Below are 23,715 nucleotides of genomic sequence, written 5' to 3' on the forward strand. Positions count from 1 at the left end.
GCTGGGCTGGTTTCGAGGCAACCTTCTGGATAATCCAGAATACCCTTATAATACTTTACTTTCTGAGGAGTAATACATTGAACATGCTCCTTGCTGAGAACCGGCAGCCTATCTTCATAGGGCTGGAGGCCTCCCAATAACGGCCAGCTGGGATTCTTTTAATTCTTCGATCCCATGGTGAAATCCCCTGGAATTAGGAGCTGAGGACCCTCCCTGTTGCACTGGGTATGGCGGAGCCCCCCGTACCCGCTTCCTGGCAAAGACCGCACAGAGCTGGGCTCTGCGGGGCCCGGGCTCCCAGCCTGGGTGCTGGCCTTGCTGCAGTGCCCTTGGACTGCCTGGCATTGCCAAGTCTTCTGGATGACGTTGGGCCAGGGCAGCTGCCCTTTTCTCAGGGGCTGGGGGGGCCCGGGCTAAGAGCCAGGCTGGGCTGTGAGAGGCGCTGGGCCCCCACTTGTTGCTGAAGGTCCCTGAATAACAGGGAGGGTGGCTCTCAGGCTCCTCTGACAGGGTAGGGCCAGGGGCACTGGGCGGGCTTTTGGGGGTTCCAGGGGCTATAATAGGGGCCCTCACGGAAGTCACCCCACATCTCCCTGACTGCAGCAACATGACCTTTCTCTGGTTCCTCTCCTGCTTCACCCTCGTGGGGGCCGCCTTCGGTGAGTGTCAGGGCAGCCAGGTCTGTGAGGAGGTGGGGAGGAGGTCCCTGAGCCCCCAGTGGCCCTGCAGCCAGGCCTCACCAGAGGGGCTCTGTCTGAAGTGGGCCCCGGGGCCTGGCCAAAAGGAAGCTCTGAGGCCCCTTCCCGGTACCCACAGGCCTCGTGTCCAGACAGGCAAGCTGAGGCTGCAGGGAGGAGAGGGGTCCTTGGAGAGCTTTCTGAGCCTCGTGCGCTGCGCCAGGCGGGTGGAAAGTGGAAAAGACCAGTCTGAGCCCGGCTGAGGCCTGAGGCCCCAGAAGCGGCCCAGGCAAGGTGCTGTGGGCAGAGTGTGGTCGCAGACACCTCCCAAGGCCTCCAGCTGAGTGTTTTATTTTGTGCCGGGTACTTGCTAAAGTTTTATTTTCTATTTAAAAAAAAGAATTGTAACAAATACAGAAAATTATACAACTCAGTGATCATCAGGGTTTAACAAATGTTACATTTTTGCAGATTTGCTTGAGGTATTTCTTTTCAATCAAAATAGATTCAACTAAAGCTCCCCTCTGCCCTCCCTTCCTCCCCTTAGAAGGTGACCTCTCTTCTGAACTTGCTGTGTATCATTTCTGTGCAAGGTTTTTTGTTATTTTGGGAATTTTTGAACCAATTTACTACATATTTATAACTCCATAAACAATGTATAACCCTTGTAAAAGCTTACATAAACAGCATGATATTGTTTGCCTTTTCCCACCCACACCATGTTTTAGACTTATCCCCATCGATGACCCAGCCCATTTAACAAGTACTCAGCTGTGTAAATACATGACAGTTCAGTTCTAATCTTTTTTGCTGTTACAAGAAAATAGATCATTATGATGACGTACGTTTTGGTGATAATCTTCCCGAGTGGCTGGTCCCCCTCCCTGTTCCCAGGAGCAGGAGGGGCAGGTGGCCAGGCCTGTGTGACCCTCGAGGCAGCCCGGCTGGTCGCGGGGCCTGTACAAGCCTGACTTTCCTTCCTTGTCCCACTGTGACACCCGAGCACAGGGGGCTGAGAATCCCTCTGTCCTGACCCACCGAATGCATCACAGACACATGAAATACGCATCCTTTCTCATTCTTCTGTGACCGTTTGAGTCCTTTGTTTCCCGTTTCCTCAGTGTGTCCTTTCATGCTGTGGAATCGAAGTTCTCATTTACTAACTAATTAAGACACTACAACCTTGCACAAAGAATAGTTCCTGAAATCTCCGGAGCAGAGAATCCAGCACGGGCCCAGCTGTCACACTCCCCTCGCTGGTGTCATGAGGTCCGGATTCCCCGTGCACTTGGCCTATCAGATTTTAATTCCGCACGCCCCTCACCCCACCAACCTGACGGGTGAGCTTTGGCCTGTGACTTAGCATCCTTTGCTCCCCGGTTTACTGAGAAAAATAAGCAATGGAGCTTCAGCGATTGGTCTGAGAGGACTCAAGCCAGGCAGTCTGATTTCTGCTTTTTTGGGCAGGACGACCCTCTGCATCCTTGGAAGGGTGACGGGTCAGCAGGCTGCGTGGAGGGGAGATCCCTGAGCCGAAGGTTGGAGGGTGCCTGGAGGAGGTTCTGAGAGGAGCAGTGGGTGTGGCAGTGGGGTCCTGTGCTGGCCTGGGCGGGCTGAGGGGGAAATCGAGATTCCTGCAGATGCCTCCTGCCTCAGCCCTTCTTCCCGCCCGACTCCCCAGGCTGCGGGGTCCCCGCCATCCAACCCGTGCTGAGTGGCCTGTCCAGGATCGTCAATGGGGAGGATGCCATCCCCGGCTCCTGGCCCTGGCAGGTGTCCCTGCAGGTGAGTGGGGGATTCTGCACGAGTCGGGGACACACTGGGTGGTGGGCCCGCTGGGAGCTGCCGGTGTTCAGCCAGCGCCAACCCTGCCATGTTCCCCCAGGACAGCACCGGCTTCCACTTCTGCGGGGGCTCCCTCATCAGCGAGGACTGGGTGGTGACCGCTGCCCACTGTGGGGTCAGGTGAGGGCCCGGGCAGGCTCAGGGCTCTGCTTCCAGCTCCAGTTTGGGCGGGCAAAGGGACCAGGGCATGTTCCAGGTCCTTAAAGCCCCACGTGCTTCCCATAGGACCTCCCACCTGGTCGTGGCCGGGGAGTTTGACCAGGGCTCGGAAGAGGAGAATGTCCAGGTCCTGAAGATCGCCAAGGTATGCCCAGGCCCTGCCACACTGGCCGGGGAAGCTCGGCCGAGGGGCTGGGACAGGGGCAGGAGGGAGGGGAGCCTGCAGACCCGGCACTGGGCCTCAGAATGCTCGCGGCCGGTCAGGGTCTCCTCGCCCTGAATGGGTCATCGGCAGAGGAGTTTGTCTCCTTGACAGCTGCGGGTCGCTGATTTATGCCAGGGCCTCACTTCGCAGTTCTGGCCTCGCCCCACAGGTTTTCAAGAACCCCAAGTTCAACATGCTCACCGTCCGCAACGACATCACCCTGCTGAAGCTGGCCACGCCCGCCCGCTTCTCTAAGACCGTGTCCGCCGTGTGCCTGCCTGACGCTGACGCTGACTTCCCCGCCGGGTCGCTGTGTGCCACCACTGGCTGGGGCAGGACCAAGTACAATGGTGAGCGTCATGTGGCCTTTCCACCCACGAGCCGTGTGCGGGGTTGGGGCTGCCTGAGCAGCAGGCGTCTCCAGCTGGGACCCACAGGTCTCTTTTTAAATTTTGTCTAAGCTCCAATAGTCATAAATCTTCCCATTTCTTTATTTAAATTCTGCTAACTAAAAACCTACAAAACAGGAATAAAATACGGTGTAACGTACACTCGAACAGCAAGCTGCTGAAGAAACACTTAAGAACCAGCAAGTACCGCCCTCAGCACCCTGCACCCAGCTCGACAGTGTCCCATCTCCAGCCGGGACTTCTCTGCGATGTGGGGAGGGCGGGTGCGTCCACCTCACCGTGAAGTCTGGGTGGAGATTCACAGGTCCAGGTCTGGTTTGGGGCCCTGAGAGTCCAGCCTCATCTCACCTTCCCCGGCTGCTGGCTCTGCCCGATTTTCCTCCTGCCGTGTCCCAAGTTCTGCCAAGGTCACGGCTCGCCCGGCTGGTCCCTTTATGGGACAGAAGCAGCCAGGAAAGGGCAGCAGGGGGAGGCTGCGCCCTCATCGCTGCCAAGAGTGGCGGGTCCCCTCCAGTGTCTCCAGTCAGAACGATGTCACCCCCTTCTCTGGAATGGGGACACGGCCCCTCCACCCACCACACGGTGGCTGGCAGGACCCACGCTGTGCCCGGACCTGGCAGGGCGGGCTTTGTTTGAACCACCGTGCTTGAACCGATGTCACCACTGCCTGGAGTGGCACTGGGAAGGAACCTTGTCCCACAGATCTGGTAGGGTCTGAGGGAAGGCGAGGAGCTCTATATCCATGTCCGTCGTGATGGCGAAGGATGAGGACCACGCGGGGCCAGGGTGGGGCCAGGGCAGAGAAGCCCCTGGTCTCTCCCATGCAGGGTAGGCCGGCGGGTGAGGAGCACTGACCCCACCCCTCTGTCCCTCCAGCCAACAAGACCCCCGACAAGCTGCAGCAGGCGGCCCTGCCCCTCCTGTCCAACGCCGAATGCAAGACGTTCTGGGGCAGCAAGATCAGCGACGTGATGGTCTGCGCCGGCGCCAGCGGCGTCTCCTCCTGCAAGGTGTGGTCTCTCTCCGGCCGCCCTGCCACCCTCACTGACCTCGGCCCACCCGGGCCAGGCCAGGAGGCCCGCTCCTCTCTGTCACCGTCTGCTTAACCTCACTCCTTGCTCGCTGCCCCCGCGAAAGCCAGGACCAGCACTAGCAGATGCCTCGTGAGGGCCGGATGTAGTGCGGGGCTTCCCAGGGGTGTTTAATCTGTCACCGACCCTGTGAGCTGGACGTTTGCAGCCCATTTTACTCCTGATGGCCGGGCTGAGAGCGTAAGCCACCTGCCCCAGGCCCTCTCGGAGCAGGTGGCAGAGACGGGGCTGCCACATAGCCCAGAACCACGTATCTCATGCACGGCCACTGAGCCCGCACTTGTCACTTCTCCGCACGCCCCCTGGACTCGGCCGGGTCGGGGCACACTAGGGCCCTAGCAACCTCTTTCATCTTTTTCCTCTTGCAGGGTGACTCTGGCGGCCCCCTGGTCTGCCGGAAGGACGAATCCTGGACCCTGGTGGGCATCGTGTCCTGGGGCAGTAGCACCTGCTCCACCTCCACACCTGGAGTGTACGCCCGCGTCACGGAGCTCATACCCTGGGTCCAGAAGATCCTGGCTGCTAACTGAACCTGTGGTCCCTACCGTCCCAACTTTGAGTGTTCCCATTAAAGGCATCGCTACAGAAACACTGACTGCACGTTTTTGTGTGGGGGAGGTGGGGGGTTGGGGTGGGTGTGTGCGCTTTTTGCACGCGCGCGGGCTTGGCCCTAGGGGATGTGGGGCTGCAGTTTCCATATTCGCCACCAGGGGGCAATGTGACCACTCTGTCTCCAGGGGAACAGGTATTCCCCGCAAGCCCCGTGTCCTCAGGAAGCTGTCTTTTATCTCAGCTTTCCCGCTCAGGACTTCCCCTTGGGGTAGAATCCAGGTCCTATTTGCTTGGGCCAGCTTTGGCCCATGGAGCTTTCTAGAAGGCAGGAGTCCCTGGCCTTGCTATGCAGTCCATAGCCCTTAAGGGTTGGCACTGAGACCAAGATAGCGTAGTCATGTATTTCTCCCTCCACCACATGCTCCAGGCACCTCTGCCTTTAGCTCCCCACACCCAGTGCCATGGAGTGAGCATCCTATCTCCACCTTTCTCTGCCTCAGACCCCAGGACCCCGGACACATGGTACACGCGCAAAACAGCATAGCTTGGGACATATCAATCCAGACCCTGAGGTTGGCACCACTGTCCTTTCAGCTACCGCCTTGTCCCCTGTGTTTTCTGAGATTAGTCAGTTACATCTGGAGGCTTGATCAGACTCAGGTTCAATCTGTTCCACCAGACTGTAGGTGGAGCTGTGTTCTTCATCAGGAGCTGTCAGGACTGGCTGGCCCTCTTTTTCTGAGGTCAGATGATTTTGATGCTCATGCCTGGATGCATCAGTTCTTGGAGGGCTTGCAAAGTGGTGGTAACTTAATTTTAACATTGCTTTTTCACTTATCATCTGGAATACTTTTAGAGAGATAATTCTCTATCTATCATTCAATTACCCAGTGGTACTGTTCATGCAGAGAGTATATGCTTCTTTTTCTTTTACAGGTTTTTAAAAATGTTTTCTCCTTTTACCGATTTTTAAAATAATGAATTTGTTCTCTATCCTTTCCCAAAGGTGACCCTATCAACTTCGTTTTTGTTTTTGAGAATCATTAGGTACTCATGGATTTAAATATATTTGAGGGTTTTGATCCATTGTAATTATTTTTCTTATTGAAGCTCCAATATGTGAATTTCTGCTGAAGCAACCGAGGCCCTCAGAATTCTCATTATTTTCGCCTATGAGTGCATATTCCCACAGAGGCATTGAGTACTAAGTCCTGCAACACACATGGAGAGAGGTCAGAGTCCCTAGCGGCTGTCAGTCCCTTGAGCTCAGGCGTGGGAGGCAGTGGAAGAGGTCTAGGTACCAGAAGATCACAGCTATTCACTGCCAGTCCCACCAAGAAACTGCCCTGGGCCCCATTTCCTGCTCAGCAGCACCCGGAAGGGGTGTGTATGTGTGTGGGAGGGTGTTGGGATGGGGCCACGGAGGTGGTCTTCCTGTCCTCCTTGGCTTCTCACACGCACAGAGCTTCTGCACACCCCGTTTATTTCGAGGACACCTGTACTAGCTAGCATAGATGGGCCTGGCGCAGGCTCCCATTTCCCCAAAGCACTGGAGCTGGGAGAGAAGCAGACAGAATTCTCACGGTTCATTTCCTACTCTCCTCCCACAGCTGAGCCCACAGCGAGGACCACACACAACTCCAGCTCAAATGCCCCTCTCCTCTCTCCTCTCCCAGGTCTTTCTCCTAGTTTTCTTTGTATCTTGGTGTTTTTCTTTAGGGTTCCTTCGAGATGATCCATCTTGGACGAGGCAGCCTCCTGGAGTCTGAAACTTCAGTCCTGAGATAAGGTTGCCACCTGGTGGTCAATGTGAAGACCACATGGCTATGCCTGGCCTCTGGCTTCTAACCCGCTGCTGTGCACCAAAGAAACGTGAGCCAAATAAGTGATTTTAAATTATCTGGTAGCCTAAGAAAGTCAAAGGAAATAGGTGATTGAATTTTACTAATACACTGTTTTTAATTCATTCAATATATCCACATATTATCATTTCAGCTTGTAATCGACGTTTTAAAATTATTAATGGTATATTTTACATTCTTTTTCTCATGCCGGTCTTTGAAATCCAAAGTGTAATTTGCACTTCTAACACATCTCAATTATGATGATAATTTTTCATCAGGAGTAGTTTAGCTGCATTTAAATTTCATAAAAATTACAGTTGAAAAAGTAGACATAGCTACCCAAGTTATTCCAAATATTTTGAATTAGGTGTTATACTGAAAAGGACAGTTAAGCACCAGACACGCTTCCCCCACAGCCGCCCCCAGGGAAGGGTCTGCATATTCTTGTTCCGTTAGACCTTGTTTGTCACGATGCACCTTTTCTCCCCACCTTTTCTCTGTCTGTAGGTGAACTTGCTTCCTACTTAACTGAAACATCTGAATCAATCAGAAGAGTTAGTCACTGTGTACAGCCAGAGAAGGCCACACCATTCAACAGTCACTTCTCACCCGGAGTCTGCACCCAGTCTATTGGGCACCATGATGGGCTGTGATGAGCCCTGCCAGGAATGACTTGTACCCAGCATTGCCAGCAGACAGCCCCCATGCTGTGCCTCCTCCGCTCTTCAAATTTCCTCAGCTGAAGAGAATCGTCTTGATCAGGGTCATGCCTCTTTTCTGGGCGGTCCACATGGCTGATTGGGCAGTGAGGTTTTTAAAGCCCCAGTTTCTTAGCCCAAACTTGGGATAGTGAAGAGGTTGTTTTTCCCTCTGCTTGACCCTGCGTCCATCTCTTGGGGCTTCTCCGATAAACTTCCCCCATGCTAGTTGGGATTCTGGAGTTGGAGCACTGACTGCTGGCTGGCAACAAGGACCCCTTCACTGTTGGTACAGGGAACGTGGACCTTGGCACAAGGTAACGATGGAATTGTTAAAACTTCTGCCACTGACTTGACAAACTGCGGTGGTATTCTGGTGGAAAAGAACTCACTAGTGGGTTCCAGATATTGGGAGGTTGAGAAATATGGAGGGAGAAATTATAAGGATGGTGAAGTGGTGCAGCTGTTGCTAAGCACGGTCAAGTCTTTGGAAAAAGAAAAAGCTGAGAATGATTCACAGGCAAGTGAAAGCTGGCTGCGGAAGCCGGGGAGCTGCCCACAGAGAGGCTCTCGCCTCCTGCGGTCGCAGGCACCGAAGACTGGTCCAGGACCGAGTCCCAGAGCAGCCAAGATCCAAAGGTTAAACCCTCACCCTAGACAGGTCTGTTAGGACAAGGTCAGAGTCCTGCAGGACAATGACACCCAGCATTGGCCCCAACTCTGCTCCTGGCCATGATGGTGTGTGGGGCCTGGGAAGAGAGTAGAGACTCCTTCCCCAGGGAGCTGCAGGACCCAGGCAGCAGGTGCTGGCCGGGGCCAGGAGAGGATGATGGGGGCTGGACCTCGAGAGTGCTTGATCACGGTTGGGGCAGAACCTAAAATGGATATGGGAGAGTGTATTGATTTGGGAGCACACTCACTCAGGATGGAGGTTTTAATGCCCTTGCCAGACCGCCGAGCCCACATGCTGCCATGATGGCTCTCAGAAGCTTGGAAGTGGCCCTGGAGCCCACTGAGTGAGGTGGAAATGCCAGCATCGCCGTGTCCGGTGGTGGAAGAAGGGATCAAAGGGCTCGGCCAGGGGCGGGGTAGAGCGGGCGCGAGGCGCTAGATCAGGAAGAATGCCAATGGGTGGCTTTCGCAGGAAGGCCTGGAAGACTGCACCCATCTGCCAGAGCAAGAGGGAAGGAGCTGATTGGGGGGGCCCAGTGGCGAAGTTCATCAGAGGTGCCCACTAGACTGAGCCCAAGCAAGTGGTAGGAGGCACTGCAGGACTGAGGCTGATGGTGATGTGCCAGAGCCCGGGATAACAGGGGCCAGGTGGCTGTAGTTTCCATCATGAGTGGCAGCTGGGGTCCTGCCTGGTGAAAAGAACCTGGCAGCCCTGGGGCAGAGCAGAAGGACCCCTCGAAGAGGCTCTGCTCGGTCTATACAATGAGAAGAGATCGAGGTCAGGCGATGGGCCGGCTAAGTTGCCTCAGTCAAAAACCTGGCACTGTGCAGCACCTTGAATTTGTATCAGGCCTTTTTGGCCTCAACCAGCGTGAGATGTTCCCTCCTCCTTGTTCCCTCCCCTCCGCTCCCATGTGGCACCTGGAATCGCATTAGAAACTAATTGCACTCCATTGGACTCACCTGTGTCCTTGATCATCATAATGGTATGTAAAGCGGGAGAAAGAAAAACAAATGGTCAGTTATCTGAGTCTATCAGAAATCTCTAAAACAAAGGAAGCTTTTGGGGTGGGGAGGGTGGCCTGGTCCTTCATCTCTGTGAGGTAGCCATCGTTGAAGTGGACACCTCAGCAATCAGAAGCCTAAGCCAGGCACTCACAACAAAACCAACTGTCAGCTGCTTACACTACAGTCCACCCTGTGACACAAGGCAGTGGACAGGACGTTGGCAGCCTGGGTTGCGGATATGTTAAAAGTCTGGGATAGGGGAGTTGTAACCAAGCAAGTACACATCTAAAGAACGTAGTTGCAAATCCTATGATAATCATACAGGCGATAGTCAAATTCAGTCCATAGCCGTCGTCACAAGCTTACAGGATGTGCAGCCACAAAACAGGTCAGTGATCTTGGGACCTAGGAATCTCTTCAAAGATTCGGGTGATATTGTGGAATATTTTAACATCTTGGGCCATCGGGACAAGTGGCTAGGTTTCAACAAGGTGATATGTTCTCTGGACTAGTGGCCACCCAGGCAGTGGGTGATCCTCCCATGTGACTACCTCATCGGGGTGTTGGTCATGGGCTGGAGGAGGCCAGCCTGAGTGACCTTGCAACAGATCAGGTAGTTGTCCTTTTATTCCCAGAGGAGCTCCTCCAAAACACACAGATTCTGGGCACGTTTATATCACAGGCTAAGGGAGGTCTTACAGATGATATTTAGGCATCCCGGGGACTGACCACGAGGGCAGGACAAATTGTGGGAGCACAGTCCCTGTCAGCAGATGGGTTTTATGCGCAGGCAGTTATAGGGCCAGTTAGCTTGAAGCACACAAGTCTGATGTACAGAAGTCTGGGGCTGAGTGTCATTTAGACATCACTTCCAGAGGGCCCTTTGCTGCCCAGACTCAGTGGCATGCTGGCCTGAGCTTTTCCAATAGAGTTCTCCAACTTTCTACGCTTTTTCATCCTATGATGCGATTATGAGTTGGAGCGGCATTATTCCAGCATTGGATCTGTGTGATGGTTAGGCCCAAGGGCCCTACAAAGCCCTAAGAATAGCCACAGCCCCACAGAGCACTAACATTTGATGAGCTTGAGTCAGGTTCTTCTGGCTGAGCTATTTGCATATTGACTAATAGCTGAGTGCGGTTGCTCTCTCGCTGAGAAAGTTGTGGGTCATGTTAACCTAAAAATAAAAAGCCAAAGTGAGAGGTAACAAGCCTCTCAAAGAATCAGAGAATAATTATTGGGGAAGCACTGAATCAGGCAGAACCCCAGATAATGTTCCGATTATGGAGCGAAAACATGGGTTTTTATGAGAAGGGGGAAGGAAGCCATTACATGAGTAGAAGGAAGAAATTTCTGTTGTTGCTAATGATCTACGGTATTCTCGGGTCAGACACATCAGTCCTTGTGGTCACGAGGTCCACATTCCTCTAAGGGACTGCACGGGGTCATTTGGAAGGCAGCACTGGGCTGACACGATGCAAAGTTTATTTTGCCCAAGTCAAACATTCCAAGGGTTCAAGACGCAAGACATGCAAGGCCTTTCCTCTGGGATGGCGGCTCTGGTCCGTTCTGAAATGGCTTCATCGATACCATTTTGCTCAGGCCACCACGTGTAGCTTTCTTGCCATAGTCTCATCTCCAAGCGTGGCTTGCATCTACCAAGTAGAGGGTTTCTTTTTCTCTTGACACCCAAACGGTGCCACCCACACTGTCCTGAGGCGACGATTTCTACTTTCCGTAAATTAGTAGGGGAATTTAGTTTCATGAGCTAGCTATCCCTTGTAGCCACTCTATTCCGGGAGAGAGGTCAGCACGGAAGTGGCACCTTTTGGAGAGTCCTCGGCGGTGTCATGGTTTCTGAGGAAGTTATCTCGAGCTAACTTGATGGGCTTTTGGCCTGAGGGGCGGGCATTCCATGATTAGGGGGTCATATTGGACTATTTGCCCTTCATCAAGTCACCAGTGTGAGCAGATGGTGAGGTGCTGGAAAAATCATAGCAAGAAGGGGCACGTGAAGTCAGGAAAAAATAAAAAGGATGTGGTTTTGGAGGGGAAAAGCTTGAGGATGGTCAGAGATGACCCAAAGTGGAATTTTGGGGGATGCGTCATAATCGGGATGTGGGGCTGGGGCAAGAGTTCGATCCATTCGGGGAACCATTTGCCTGGAAGTGACTTAAGGAGAGTCTCTGAGGAGGCTGTTCTGACACTGGGCGAGGCCAGCCCTGGGCAGGGGGAACCCGGATGGAGCTTCCAAAGGATGCTGTGTCACGGAGCCCACTGCTGAGTCTCCTGAGGGTGGGTACCATGGTCAGAGTCCATAATGTCCAGCGATACAAAGGGGATAAGAGTCAGTGTTGTAAGGAAAGAGACAACCTGTTTTGAGGAGAAATTCCAGGTGGGAGTTGCCGAGAGGAGTCCCATGTATCGATGATTGTGACAGCCAATCTGGAAGCCCCAGCAGAAGGGGGCAGCGGGACAAGGAAATCAACCTGCCAGTATGGTCGGTCTCCCCGGGGACTGTGTCCCCATCTGGATCTTCGTCACTGTTTGATTTGGGAATAGAGAACGTACTTGTTTACCACAACCTTGGCTGCTGCCCACATTGCTGACGCATGAGATAGAAGGTCAAAGGGCTGGGGAGCATGGCATAGGGAATAGAGTCAGCAGTAATGAAATGGCTCGGTGGAGAGCCAGAGGAGAGAAAGAGTAATCGGGGGATCGTTTCATAAACTACATAAATGTCTAACCATTGTACTGTATACTGAAACATAATAAAATTAAATTTTATTATGCCTGTTCATCTGACAGCTGGTCCTAAGCAGCACCCAGGGTAGTCAGAGGAGGAAGAATTGAGAGTCTCTCTATCACTTCCTCAAGGTTCAAGGGCAAGTGGCTGAGCATGAGGAACTCACGTCCTTCAGTGGTCTGAAAGGCCTTTGACATCAGGGTTAGACCTTTCTTGGAGGTACTGTTCCCATTTACCAAGGAGACATCAGGGGCCCAGCAGAGCTGCTGGGAGGCGTTTCCAGCCTAGGACATTACAGGAACTTGGGCAGGAATAGTAACAGGCGAGGGGGCCAGTTAGGACCTTGGTTTTCGAAAGGACCTGTTGGGAGGAAGAGAATCCCCCTTCGCCTTTCTTAAATCCTTACGTCTGGACTAAAATAAAATTGACACAAAACCGGATTAACAGGAGAAAGAAATTTTAAATATCTGTGCATGGGAGATCATAGATACATTCAGAGAAATGATGAAACAGCCAGTGTTTTATATATTTTTTTAGGCAAAGAAAATATAAATTTGAAGAATTGACAGGACAAAAAAAATCCTTAGTATTCATTAGGAACCTAAGCAAGGCTTGGGTATTTATTAGTGAGAAATCTAAAGAAAGTTCGGGTTTGGGTGGGTTTGATTATGTGGGCTCTTGGGCCCTGGATCTCTTAGCTGAAGTGATAAGTTTTTCTCTCTCGTCCCTCCCGGAGCAGATTGATTCCTGGAATCCAAGAAGACATAGGGTCACGGTGCCCTTCTGGCACCAGCTGCTTGTCAAGTAAATTTAACTCAGAGTAATCGGTAAACCACATTCAGGGGCGGCCTGCCCTGGATCTCAAGCCCAGTAGGAGGCCAAAAGCTGGCTCTCAAAGAGTAGATCCAGCCAGCTGCTGACAGGAGTAGCTGCTCGGTCTGAAACCACAGACTCATGTTTTACCCAGAGGCTCCAGGAAGCATTGTCGGATGTGGCCGAGGACTCCACCTGGAACGTGGGGTCAGGAAGTCTAAACTTCTCCAGTGTACTGTTGGGCTGCACCCCAAGGAGAGGTGGCAGGCTTGATGTGGCTGTGTGTACAAGACAAAGAATGAGTACCAATGATGGATGTGTCATCTCCAGAACATGAGAAGACCTAGTATGTGTCATGCCTGTCTGAGTGTAGTGAGTGGTTTAAAGGTCATTGGTATTTGACTGTTGGGGGAGTTTTCCACACGTAGAAGCCCAAAACTTGAGGAGAGGCTGGGCCTTGGATCTTGTGAGGGGCGACTGACCAGTCATGTTGGAATAAGTGGTCCGTGAGGGGTGCCAACCTGCCTGCACCATTTCCTCAGGGGGACCCCTCAGCATACTGTCATTGATACAACGCCCAAAATGGTACTTTTCCAGTTGTACAGTACCTTAATCGTGGAGGCAGAGTTCATGTGCAATTGTACATGAACTGTTTAAGTATTCTGTTGGGAGTCAAGGCCATGTGTATTGCATCCCTTCAAAAGTGAAAGCAAACTGGGTCTGGGATCCCTCCATGATCAGAACAGGTTGGTGACTGTGAAGGCTGCTTTCTGGGTCCATTGTATGTCCTCAGCCAGCTCTATAATATGAGGAACTGGAGCTTTAATGGGGGAACCTGAGCACTGCCATTTCCGTGGTCAATGGCGAGGCATCTTTCACTAACTAGTGGCCGGGGACACTGAAAGGGGAGATTGTGAGCTCAGGGGCCCCTGTCTCACATCTTTAATGACAGGGCTAGGCTTTAGGCGCCCTGTTTATGTTAAGAAGTGTTTACCATCTTGATGGGATAGGAAGAGTCACCAGTATCTATTTGCAAGTCCCACCAGGAAGGCCAAGAGCCTGGACTTCTTTGGGATGCAAGGGTGGGGAGGTTTGAAGTGAATGGTTCCAATAATACAAACAAACGAGTTTGTAACCTTTGTTTACCTGCCATGCCCTGTAGGAGGAGAGAATTTAGAGGGATTGCCTGGAATGACAGTGACACGAGCCCTGTTTTTAATAGTGCTAAAAAAAGACTGCATTTTTATTGCCTCTGTGGCCCACCAAAGTGGTATAGGGGGGATTGCCCCGAGGAAGTGGGACAAGTCCTAGGGAGCCACCAAATTCCTAGGATAGGGCCTTACGAGGCTGCCAGTCCTGGAGGTTAAGGGAGGGGGCAGAGAGAGTAGCAGGGACAGGCTTGGGGGCAGAGGGCAATTGTGTGGCAGGAGGGTGGATAGCGGAGGAGGCTGCAGCTGGGCAAATACTGGTTTCAGGGCCTAGAGTTTCAAGACTGGCTGTCAAGTGGCCGGGAACACCAAGTGTTTGTAACTCCTGGGAGAGGCTTGCCTGTATAGTTCCTTAAGGAGCATATCCGATGGGGGGCTTACTGGGAGGGAGTGGGGAACCTCTTCCGTGAGGGACGCTTGTTCCAGGCAGACCCTTCGTGGCAGCGGGAGCGGAAGGCAGGAGTCTGAAGTGTCTGGGCATCTGGGTGGGGGAGGGTCTTCTCCATGTCTGGCCTCCATGTTGGTTCCCTCCAGTCCTTTTTGGGTGGTTTTGGTATCAATAAAATGTAGTCACGATGCCCTGTAATTAGGGGGAGCAGCCTTATAAAGAATCTTCTGGATTCGGGCTCAAATGGGGCATTTTCAGGGTTAGAAATGAAGGTCATTTGAGTCACTCTGGTTACGGAAATGATAAACCCATTTGTGATAATGCGATTTATAAGAAATTGTATTTGGCCTTCATCCTCGTTTCTGGCAGTTTCTGGCATGCTTCTTAAACCCTTGGAATTTCCTAAGTGATGTGAGCCATAAAGATGTCTTGTTATGTTGATGAAGTAGCTTTTGGAACTCACCAGAGATTGGGGGCTGGTTACCAGGGGAGCCAACCATGTGATGAGAGGGTTGGAGGGTTCAGTCTACCCCCAACCTCGAGGGAAGGGAGAGGTCTGGAGACTGAGTTCAATCACCAACAGACAATGATTTAATCAATCTTGCTCACGTAACAAAGCCTCCATAAAAACTCAAAAGGACGGGGTTCAGAGAGCTGCCACGTTGGTGACCACGTGCAGATCTAGGGAAAGTGGTGTCCTGTAGAGGGCAGGAAGCTCCGAGCTCTTTCCCACACCTTTCTTTATGAATCTCTTCTATCTGTCTGTTCCTGAGTTATATCCTTTTATAATATAGAATAGAATAGAATAGAATAGAATAGAATAGAATAGAATAGAATAGAATAGAATAGAATAGAATATACAACATAACAATATAGTGTGTAATCAGGTTTCCTGAGTTCTGTGAGCCGTCCTAGCAAATTAGTTAAACCCAAGGAGAAGGCCCTGGGAACAGATTTAGTCAATCAGAAGCACGGGTCACAACCTGGACTTGTGACTGGCCTCTAGTGCGGGGGAGGGTGCAGTCTTGTAGGACTGAACTCTAACCCATTTCGTGTTTGCCCCGAGATTATTCGCCAGCAGTGCATGTAGCTGCAGCATTTACCCTGAGATAGCTTGTGGATTACAGTTCTAACTTTACCCCCAAAGTTTGCCGCGAAATATCTTTTTTATTATTTTTCCATCGCTCTAGTATATTGATAGTCCTTGGAGACAAATGACATCATTCCATTTATAGCATTCTGTTTTTAGCAGTGGCATGTCCATTTCCAAAATATAGTAATTCTTGATTGCTGAAAATACCAATTCCTAGAAAACGTAGCATCCTTATGCATGATGTTAAATTGATGCTGGCAGTGAGCTGTCCTTTTTTTTTTTTCCTAAATGGCAACCGGTACCAGTCCGTGGCCTGTTAGGAACCGGGCTGCACAGCAGGAGGTGAGCGGCGGGCGAGCGGGCGAAGCTTCGTCTGCATTTGCGGCTGCTCCCCAGCACCAGCATCACCGCCTCAGCCCCACCTCAGAGCATCAGGCATTAGTTGCTCATAGGAGCACCAGTCGCTGGTGCCAGAAAGGTTGGGGACCACTGGGTCAAACTATGGAATCTGATATCACTTTCCTTCCCAAGGGCTTTCCCACTCGACCTCTCTGGGTGGGGGGCGTCTGCCTCCACTGGTGCGTTCCTCACTAAAGGGTCTTTGGGAAAGCCCTTGGCCGCCGGGGCGTAAACCAGGCCCTCGGCACGTTGGTGTGCCCCAGCACTGAGCAGCTCCCAGGAAGCGTCCAGAGGAGTTTTGCGTTTGTCAAGGACGTGGTGCACGTCCTCAGGGTTCTTAGGAGGTGCTGGCACCAGATTTTCAGGACAGTTATATTTTTGTCCATTGATAGGACCCACAATATCCTCCTATCGGTCAGGAGATGAAGAGCCACAGTGGCCTCGGCTGCATTGCCCCTGTCTCGGTGCTGTTGGTTCCGGTCACAAGGCTATTTGACTAGCCTGGGTTAGGACTCGTGGTCCAGGCATGACCTGTCGACTCGGTGGTCGAAGATGGAGGTGTCCTGTCCTCCTTCCCTATCCGAGCATCCTTTCCTCGTGCCTTTAGGCCAGAGCCTCTCTTTGGGTGGTGACAGCAGCCTTATCCTCCAGTCTAACCTCCTGAGCACTCCTTGGCCTTGAGGTATGAGGTCCCTCTTGTGCATGTCAATTAAGGCCTTTACAATTAGCAGCCTAAACATCTTGTTAGACCATATGGCCTTGATCACCCTGTTCTGGGAAGATCGTTGGATTATTATGGCACCAGTGACATTCGGGGATGGATACCATAGGCAACACATGACAGAGCAACATGCGAAAGCACAGCAGAGCCACAGCCGTTCAGCTGCGTTCCCTTCCCAGATGGGGCTACCTACCGGCGTTGGTCAGTAAGCCAGCCGTGGCTACGTCAATCGTTTTCTGGTTGCAGCCTGTTGACAGTGATGCTATCAGCTAGAAATGCTTGGGGGCACTCACGCAGGGAGCCAGACAGACATTTCAGAACCAACCTCGCGGCTGGACTGGTCCTTGTGGTCCTTGTGATGACTGCAAGATGCCTTCCGCAATAACCATCAGTAAGCTTTGAAAAATAAACAAGGTTTATTACTCAGATTTCTAGAAGGTACACTGCAGGCTTGGGGCCACGCAGCAAAGTTGTGGGTAGACAGTGTGGACTCGGGGTTCTGCTTTTATTGGAGTCGAGAGTAGAGGTCTATGGTTTTGAGGGGTCATTCTTTTTTTTAGTGAACTTTAAAAAGAGCAGGAATTACAGCATGATAAAGGAAAAACAAGCAGTCAAATGAAGACCTCTAAAACAAAAGAAACGTGTGTGCGTGTGCATGTGTGTGTGTGCACGTGCGTGTGTGTGCACATGTGCAAGCACATAGGCTCTTTACCTAGTTGTGTGGCTGGCAATGCTTATCCAAGATAGTCTCAGAAGTGGATGCCACAGCAGCCAAAGGCTTAAGTCAGTCACTTGTATTACAAAACAACAACAACAACAACAAAAATCTGTCAGGTGCTTACACTACAGTCATCTCGTTATCGATTTCTAATTGAATTCTGTTGTGGTCAGAGAATACATCCTGTATTTCAGTCCTTTCAGATGCGTTTAGGCTTGTTGTATGGCCCAGCACGTCTATGTTGGTGAATGTGCCACGTGCACTTGAAAAAAAATGTTGTATTCAGCTGCTGGTAAAACCTTCTGTCAGATCAAAGTGGTTAACAGCGTTCATATTTTCTACTTTTGTTGAATTTTTGTCTAGTTCTATCAGTTGCTGAGAGGTGATAAATGTCCGACTATGCTTGTGGGTTTGTCTGTTCTTTAACTCTGTCCATTTTTGCATGCGTTTGCATACATGTTACATACATGTCTTTTTGAACCTTTTATCAGCAATGATTACCCTTTATTTCTAGTAATGTCTTGAAGTCTACTTTATCTGATATTAGTGCCATTCCAAGCATCTTATGTTTATTGGTTACATGTAATATTTTCCCCATCTACTTACTTTCCACTCATCTATGTCTTTATATTAAAAATATGATTCTTATAGAGCATGTGGTTTGGTATTGTCTTCTAAAAAAAATCCATTTGACAATTTCTGCCTTTTATTAATGTGGTTTAATTTTACATCTACCATTTCACTGTTTTCTGTTTGTCTCTCCCCGCCCCCTTTCTTCGTTCCTCTCTCCTTTCTTGCCTTATTTTGGATTAAAAATATTTTGAGTTCCATTTTAACTGATCTATTGGCTTTTTAGATGTACCTCTTTCCATGGTTTCTTTTCAGTGCTTGCTCTAGATTACAAAATACAACCTTAATTTTTCATACTCTTAAATATTGTACCACTTCATTTAACTGAACCAAATTCCTTAGCCTCTCTGAAGTGGTCTCTTCATCTATACACAAGAATAATAAACTTGTCTCATGGGATTTTTGACTCTTAAACTGTCAATGCATATGAAAGCGACAGCATACTGTCAAGAGCAAGCAGTACCTATATACCATCACACTAATGCCGTACTGCTGTTACTGCTACTACTGGTCTGGTGGTAAATGTCATTAGCATTTGAGCTCCTGAGGCCACAAGGGAGCCATACTGAACATCCTCACCAGCTTGACCCCCTTGGGGTCATGTGTTTCTACCTGCTCTTGTTGATGGTGAATGTGGAAAGAAGTTATCAGGCCTGGATCTTCCATTCCTCTAGATGGCCAGCTCCAAAAATGAGTTTATCTTAGCAGGGTGCCCCTTGGCTGCCCGTTTCTTGCCCTGGCCTGGCCATCCTGTTTCTACTCTTTAGGCTGCTCCTGTACCCAGTATAGCCATGTCAGCTGACCACAGCCAGTTCTAGCCCTGCCCCTAGCCTAGTCCTCGTCATAGACAAAGCCTGGCTTTATTTTCAACATGAAGCGTTTGTTGTCCTGAGCAGTGATCTGAGGCCACAGCCCCACAGGCCTTCTGCTACCTTCGAATGCATACTTCCCAGCATGACGGGACTCCCCACACCCATCTCTCCCTCTTCAATTCAAAGGGGGCAGCCTCTGCTCAGTCCTGGCCTTTCTTCATTTCCCTAAGAGGTATCAATCCGCTGTCTGCTGCCTCTCCTTTTCTCATTTTCAGTAATGGCCTCGACAACCTGCAGAGACATAGGCCTCTGATAACTCTTTTCCACATTCACCATCAACCAGACAGAGTGGAAAGTGCTAATGTCAGCCCTATCGCAGGTAACCTGCAGTTACTCTGCATGTTTTCTGGGGCGTGGAATTCCAGAGTTTTGAGGTGGGGGTGGGTAATTCTCAAGAGTCTGGATGGGCCGGAGGCAGGAGGAATGGGGCAAACAACAGAAGACACTAGGTACAGCTCTAGGGAAGCAGAAGGAATTCAAGTGAACTTGGATCCTTGCAATAATTGTTGACAATCAGTAACAGATAGAAGGTTGCTGTCTGAGAGTTTGTTGCAAGTAACTGAAATGGAGTCTATGCACTGGCAGAACTTCACGCCTTAGGCTTCTCTTCCTAAGTGGGGTTTCAGGGCAACTCTACCTCAATTCTCCCAGTTAGCATCATGGCTCATTTGCTTTTTATTTCTTTCTTTTCATTTATTTTCTTTTAATATCTTTTTATTTTTCCCATTACATTTGACATACAATTTATAATAGTTTCAGGTGTACAACATAATGATTAGACATTTAGATAACTTACAAAGTGATCACCCTGAGAAAGGTAGTACCTGATACCATACACACTTATTGCAATATTATTGACTATATTCCTTATGCTGTACTTTACATCTCCACGAGTACGTTGTAACTACCAATTTGTACTTCTTAATCTCTTCCTATTTTTCACCTACCTCACAACCCCCCTCCCATCTGGCAACCGCCAAAACGTTCTCTGTGTCTATGAGTTTGTTTCTATTTTGTTTGTTTTGTTCCTTAGATTCCACATGTAAGTGGAATCATATGGCATTTGTCTTTGCCTGACTTACTCCCCTCAGCACAATACCCTCTAGGTCCATCCATGTTGTTGCAGATATCAAGATTTTATTTTCTTATTTGTTTATTTTTATGACTGAGTAATATTCCGTTGTATACGTGTACCACTTCTTCTTTATCCATTCATCCACTGATGGACACCCAGGTTGCCTCCATATGTTGGCTATTATAAATAATGCTGCAATGAACATACGGATGTATGTATACGTATGTTCCTTCAAAGTAGTACTTTGAGTTTCTTTGGTTAAATACCCAGAAGTGAGATTACTGGGTCCTTCTTTGTCTCTCGTTACAGCCTTTGTTTCAAAGTCTGTTTTGTCTGGTATAAGTATTGCTACCCCAGATTTTTTTTTTTTCATTTCCATTTTTCACGAAATATCTTTTTCCATCCCTTTACTTTCAGTCTGTGTATCTTTCAATCTGAAATGAGTCTCTTGTATGCAGCATATGTAAGGGTCTTGTTTTCTTATCTATTCAGCCACCCTATCTTTTTTTAAAAAAAAAAAACGCCTACAGCACCTGGTCTTCCTATGTGGTCTCCCATCCAAGTACTAACCAGGCCCAACCCTGCTTAGCTTCAGAGATCAGACGAAATCGGGCACGTTAAGGGTGGAATGGCTGTAGACCACCCTAACTTTTGATTGGAGTATTTAATCCTTTTTCATTTGAAGTAATTGTCGATAGATATGTTGTTATTGCCATTTTTTTATTCTTTTGATACCTATTTTTTTCTTCTTAACGAAGTCCCTCCAACATTTCCTGTAACACTGACTTGGTGGTGATGAACTCCTTTAGCTTGTTCTTGTCTGGAAATTTCTTTGTCCTTCGATTCTAAATGATAGTTTGCTGGGTAGAGTAATCTTGGTTGTAGATGCTTGCTTTTTTTCATCACTCTGACTGTTTTGTGTCAATCTCTTCTGGCCAGCAAAGTTTGAGAAATCAGCTGACAATTTTATGGGAATTCTCTAAAAAGCAATTAGGTAACTAATTGTTTTTCTCTTACTGCTTTTATGATTCTCTTTAAGCTTTGGCATTTTAATGATGATGTGTCTTGGTGTGGGCCTCTTCGGGTTCATCTTTGGGACTCTGTGCTTTCTGGACTTGTATGTCTCTTTCCTTCAGCAGGTTAGGGAAATTTTCCATCATTATTTTTTCAAGTAAGTTTTCAATTTCTCGTGCTCTCTCTTCTCCTTCTGGCACCCCAATGATGCAAATGTTATGCTTGATGTTGCCCAAGAGGCTCCTTAAACTATCCTCTGTTTGGATTTTTTCTAGGTGCTCTTTCGATTGGGTGTTTTCTGCTACCTTATCTTCTAAATCGCTTAGATCCTCTGTTTCATCTATCTGTTGATTCCTTCTCATGTATTTTCGCTTGTTACTGTATTCTTCATTTCTGACTGGTTCTTTTTTAGTTTTTGAGTTCACCGAGCATCCTTATAACCAGTGTTTTGAACTCTGCATCTGGTAGATCGCTTGTCTCCACTTTTGGTTTTTCTGGGGCTTTGTTCTTTCATTTGGATCATGTTCATCTCCCCATTTTGGTGGTTTCCTTTTGTTTCTATGTATTAGGTAGGGTTCCCCAGTCTCCCAGTCTTAGTAGAGTAGCTTTATGTAGGTGTTCTGTGGGGCCCAGTGGCACAGTCTTCCCTGGTCACCTGAGCCAGATGCTCAGAGTGTGTCCTGGTGTGGTTTGTGTCCTCCTGTTGTAGTTGAGCCTCCATGGCTGTTTTCTCACTGATGAGAGAAGTTGACCCTCAGGCTGATTAGTTTTGTGAGAATTGCCAGTGAGGGGCCAACCCTATGGAGTACATTCACTTTAGCAGGGCTCTGCTGTCTGCCCAGTCTGCTCTTCGGGTGTATCCTCCTCAGATGCAGCCCTGGGTGGTGCTCTAGTTCCAGATAAGGGCCTTCTGGGAAGGGCCCAGCTGCAGGCCAAGTTCAGCACAGCCTGTGTACTGCCCAGGGCCACCTGGCAAGAGTCACCAAACAATATGCAGATGGCTACCACCTGTGCTGGGCTTAGAGGTACCTCGAGAAGCTAAGTCAGGAGCCAAGGCTGGCTCCTGCTAGTGCCAGGCTTGAAGCTGCTCAGCAAGAAGTACATGCCATGCCAAGTCCAGATGCTACTTTTTTGGGTTTCGTGAACTTTAAAGAGTTTAGGAAAGTTTGCAGCATAAGCTAATACAGGCCATTTGTATGGGAAAAAACACTGGAAGCAGTCTGGGTGGGCCTGCAAGTTTGGAGGGGCAGGGTCTCAGGGAATCACCTGGGTAAGGCTATCTGTGTTAGACAAGTTGATGGAGACGCAGATATGGCTGCTGCCTATATATACGGACAGGAAAGGGGGAGGGCTCAACAAAAGAAAAATGGACTCCACCAGCACTTCTGTCTGGGAGAGAGCCGCTCCTTAGCTCTTGCCCTGAAGTCAGACAATTCAGTTCCTCCCCGTATGTCCTTGGTACCTTTGGGGTAGCTGCCTCAGTGCTGGAGTTCAGAGCAAGTGAGTCCATCACTTGAATAAGTCTGCATGCGGGCGCCTCAAGAATAATATCTGCAACTCCCACAGCCCTCCGTCTCACTCAGCCACAATCTCTACTGGTTTTCACAGGCAGAGTTTTTGGGGCCTTCTCTTCCTGGCACTGAAACCCTGGGCTGAGGAACCCAGTGTGGAGCTGGGACCCCTCGCTCCTCCCGGTGAAGGCAGGGAGGGGGTGGGAGGGTTCTGCAGCCAAGATAACCTTCCTGGTTTTCAACCCTCACCCAAGGTTATGAGACTGACCTATTTTACATCTCCAACCCTCCTACCAGTCTAAAGGTGGCTTCTTACATATGTCCTCAGTAGTAGACATCTTGAGACATCTTGAGATGTCTAAAGGTGGCTTCTTACATAGTCCTCAGGACTGTTCTATTCAGACAGACCTCGGGCTACTCTCAGTGATGGTTGTTCTATAGTTTCATTGTAATTTTGATGTGCTAGCGAGAGGAGGCAAGCACAGCATCTACCTCCTACACCATCTTGACCAGAAGGTGTTCATTTACTTTTTAAAAAGCAGGTAATACTACTCTTTATTTAAAACCCTACTGTGGCTTCACATTCTCACAAGGACAGGCCCAGCCTAAATCTGTTTCCTGCTTCATCACATAGCCTGTCTTCTGCCCAGATTTTGTCTGATCCTGGGGAGCCCTGTCATAATATAATCTATTCACCATCGTATCCCCAGCAGCCCACAATGCCTGCTCCTTTGTTGGTACTCAAGATGTCTTTTTGGGATGAATCAACAAATGAGTGTTCCCACATCGACTGCCATGGTTAGTGTGAACAGACACGGTCTGGACTTCTCATGGGGTTTTGTGCGCTACTTTCCAGTAACTTGAGCTCTTTGGCACCCATCTGAGTGCTTTCACATGAGTCCTGCTAACCTCAATAGGTGTGTTTTGGTTTGTTTAACATTCTGATAGTCCTTATAAAACCAAGAGAAAGAGGTAAGTTACACATGAAATGATTCAAAGTGTGTGCCTGAGGGGGCAGGAGGTGAGATAGGACCTGAGAATAATGAGCTAAGAGCTCAAAAATGGAGCACAGGGATCCCAGATGTGTTCAAACGATTACTGCTCAGCAGGACAAGCTATGTGAGTTTTCCTTTTCAAAAACACCAGAGCACAGAATAGTCAGAAAACTGTTAAGTGGAGACCAGGTCCCAAGAGTACACTGTGTTTTGGCCAGCAGGACTTGATATGACAGTCAGGTAACCAGTTGAGCCTCACAAGGCCTGGGGATGGCACAGGCTCCTAACTTCCTAGACCAAATGCCTGACAGGGATGCTGTCACCTTATCCCCCATATGCCTAGTCCTTAGACTAATCAACAGTAGAGTGCC

General features: G+C 49.6%; 1 protein-coding gene, 1 long non-coding RNA gene and 1 other non-coding gene across 3 annotated transcripts; 2 read left to right on the forward strand and 1 right to left on the reverse strand.

Moving 5' to 3' along the window:
* The first annotated feature begins 607 nt into the window (after positions 1 to 607).
* LOC120617367 (chymotrypsinogen B) lies at positions 608 to 4,958 on the forward strand. The gene is made up of 7 exons (XM_039881058.1): positions 608 to 659; positions 2,359 to 2,462; positions 2,563 to 2,642; positions 2,748 to 2,826; positions 3,056 to 3,236; positions 4,173 to 4,306; positions 4,756 to 4,958. Exons 1-7 carry the CDS (start codon positions 608 to 610, stop codon positions 4,915 to 4,917), a joined length of 792 nt encoding a protein of 263 aa, XP_039736992.1. The 3' UTR covers positions 4,918 to 4,958.
* A 714-nt stretch (positions 4,959 to 5,672) lies between these two features.
* On the forward strand, positions 5,673 to 11,864 carry LOC120617369 (uncharacterized). Its single transcript, XR_005656899.1, has 3 exons — positions 5,673 to 5,744; positions 6,659 to 6,811; positions 7,291 to 11,864. It is a non-coding gene; the product is annotated as an uncharacterized LOC120617369 (long non-coding RNA).
* An 8,481-nt stretch (positions 11,865 to 20,345) lies between these two features.
* On the reverse strand, positions 20,346 to 20,464 carry LOC120617438 (5S ribosomal RNA). The gene has a single exon (XR_005656919.1). It is a non-coding gene; the product is annotated as a 5S ribosomal RNA (ribosomal RNA).
* Positions 20,465 to 23,715: the final 3,251 nt, after the last annotated feature.

Source organism: Pteropus medius, unplaced genomic scaffold, assembly GCF_902729225.1.
Source record: "Pteropus medius unplaced genomic scaffold, Ma_sr-lr_union100, whole genome shotgun sequence".
Classification (NCBI taxonomy): Eukaryota; Metazoa; Chordata; class Mammalia; order Chiroptera; family Pteropodidae; genus Pteropus; species Pteropus medius.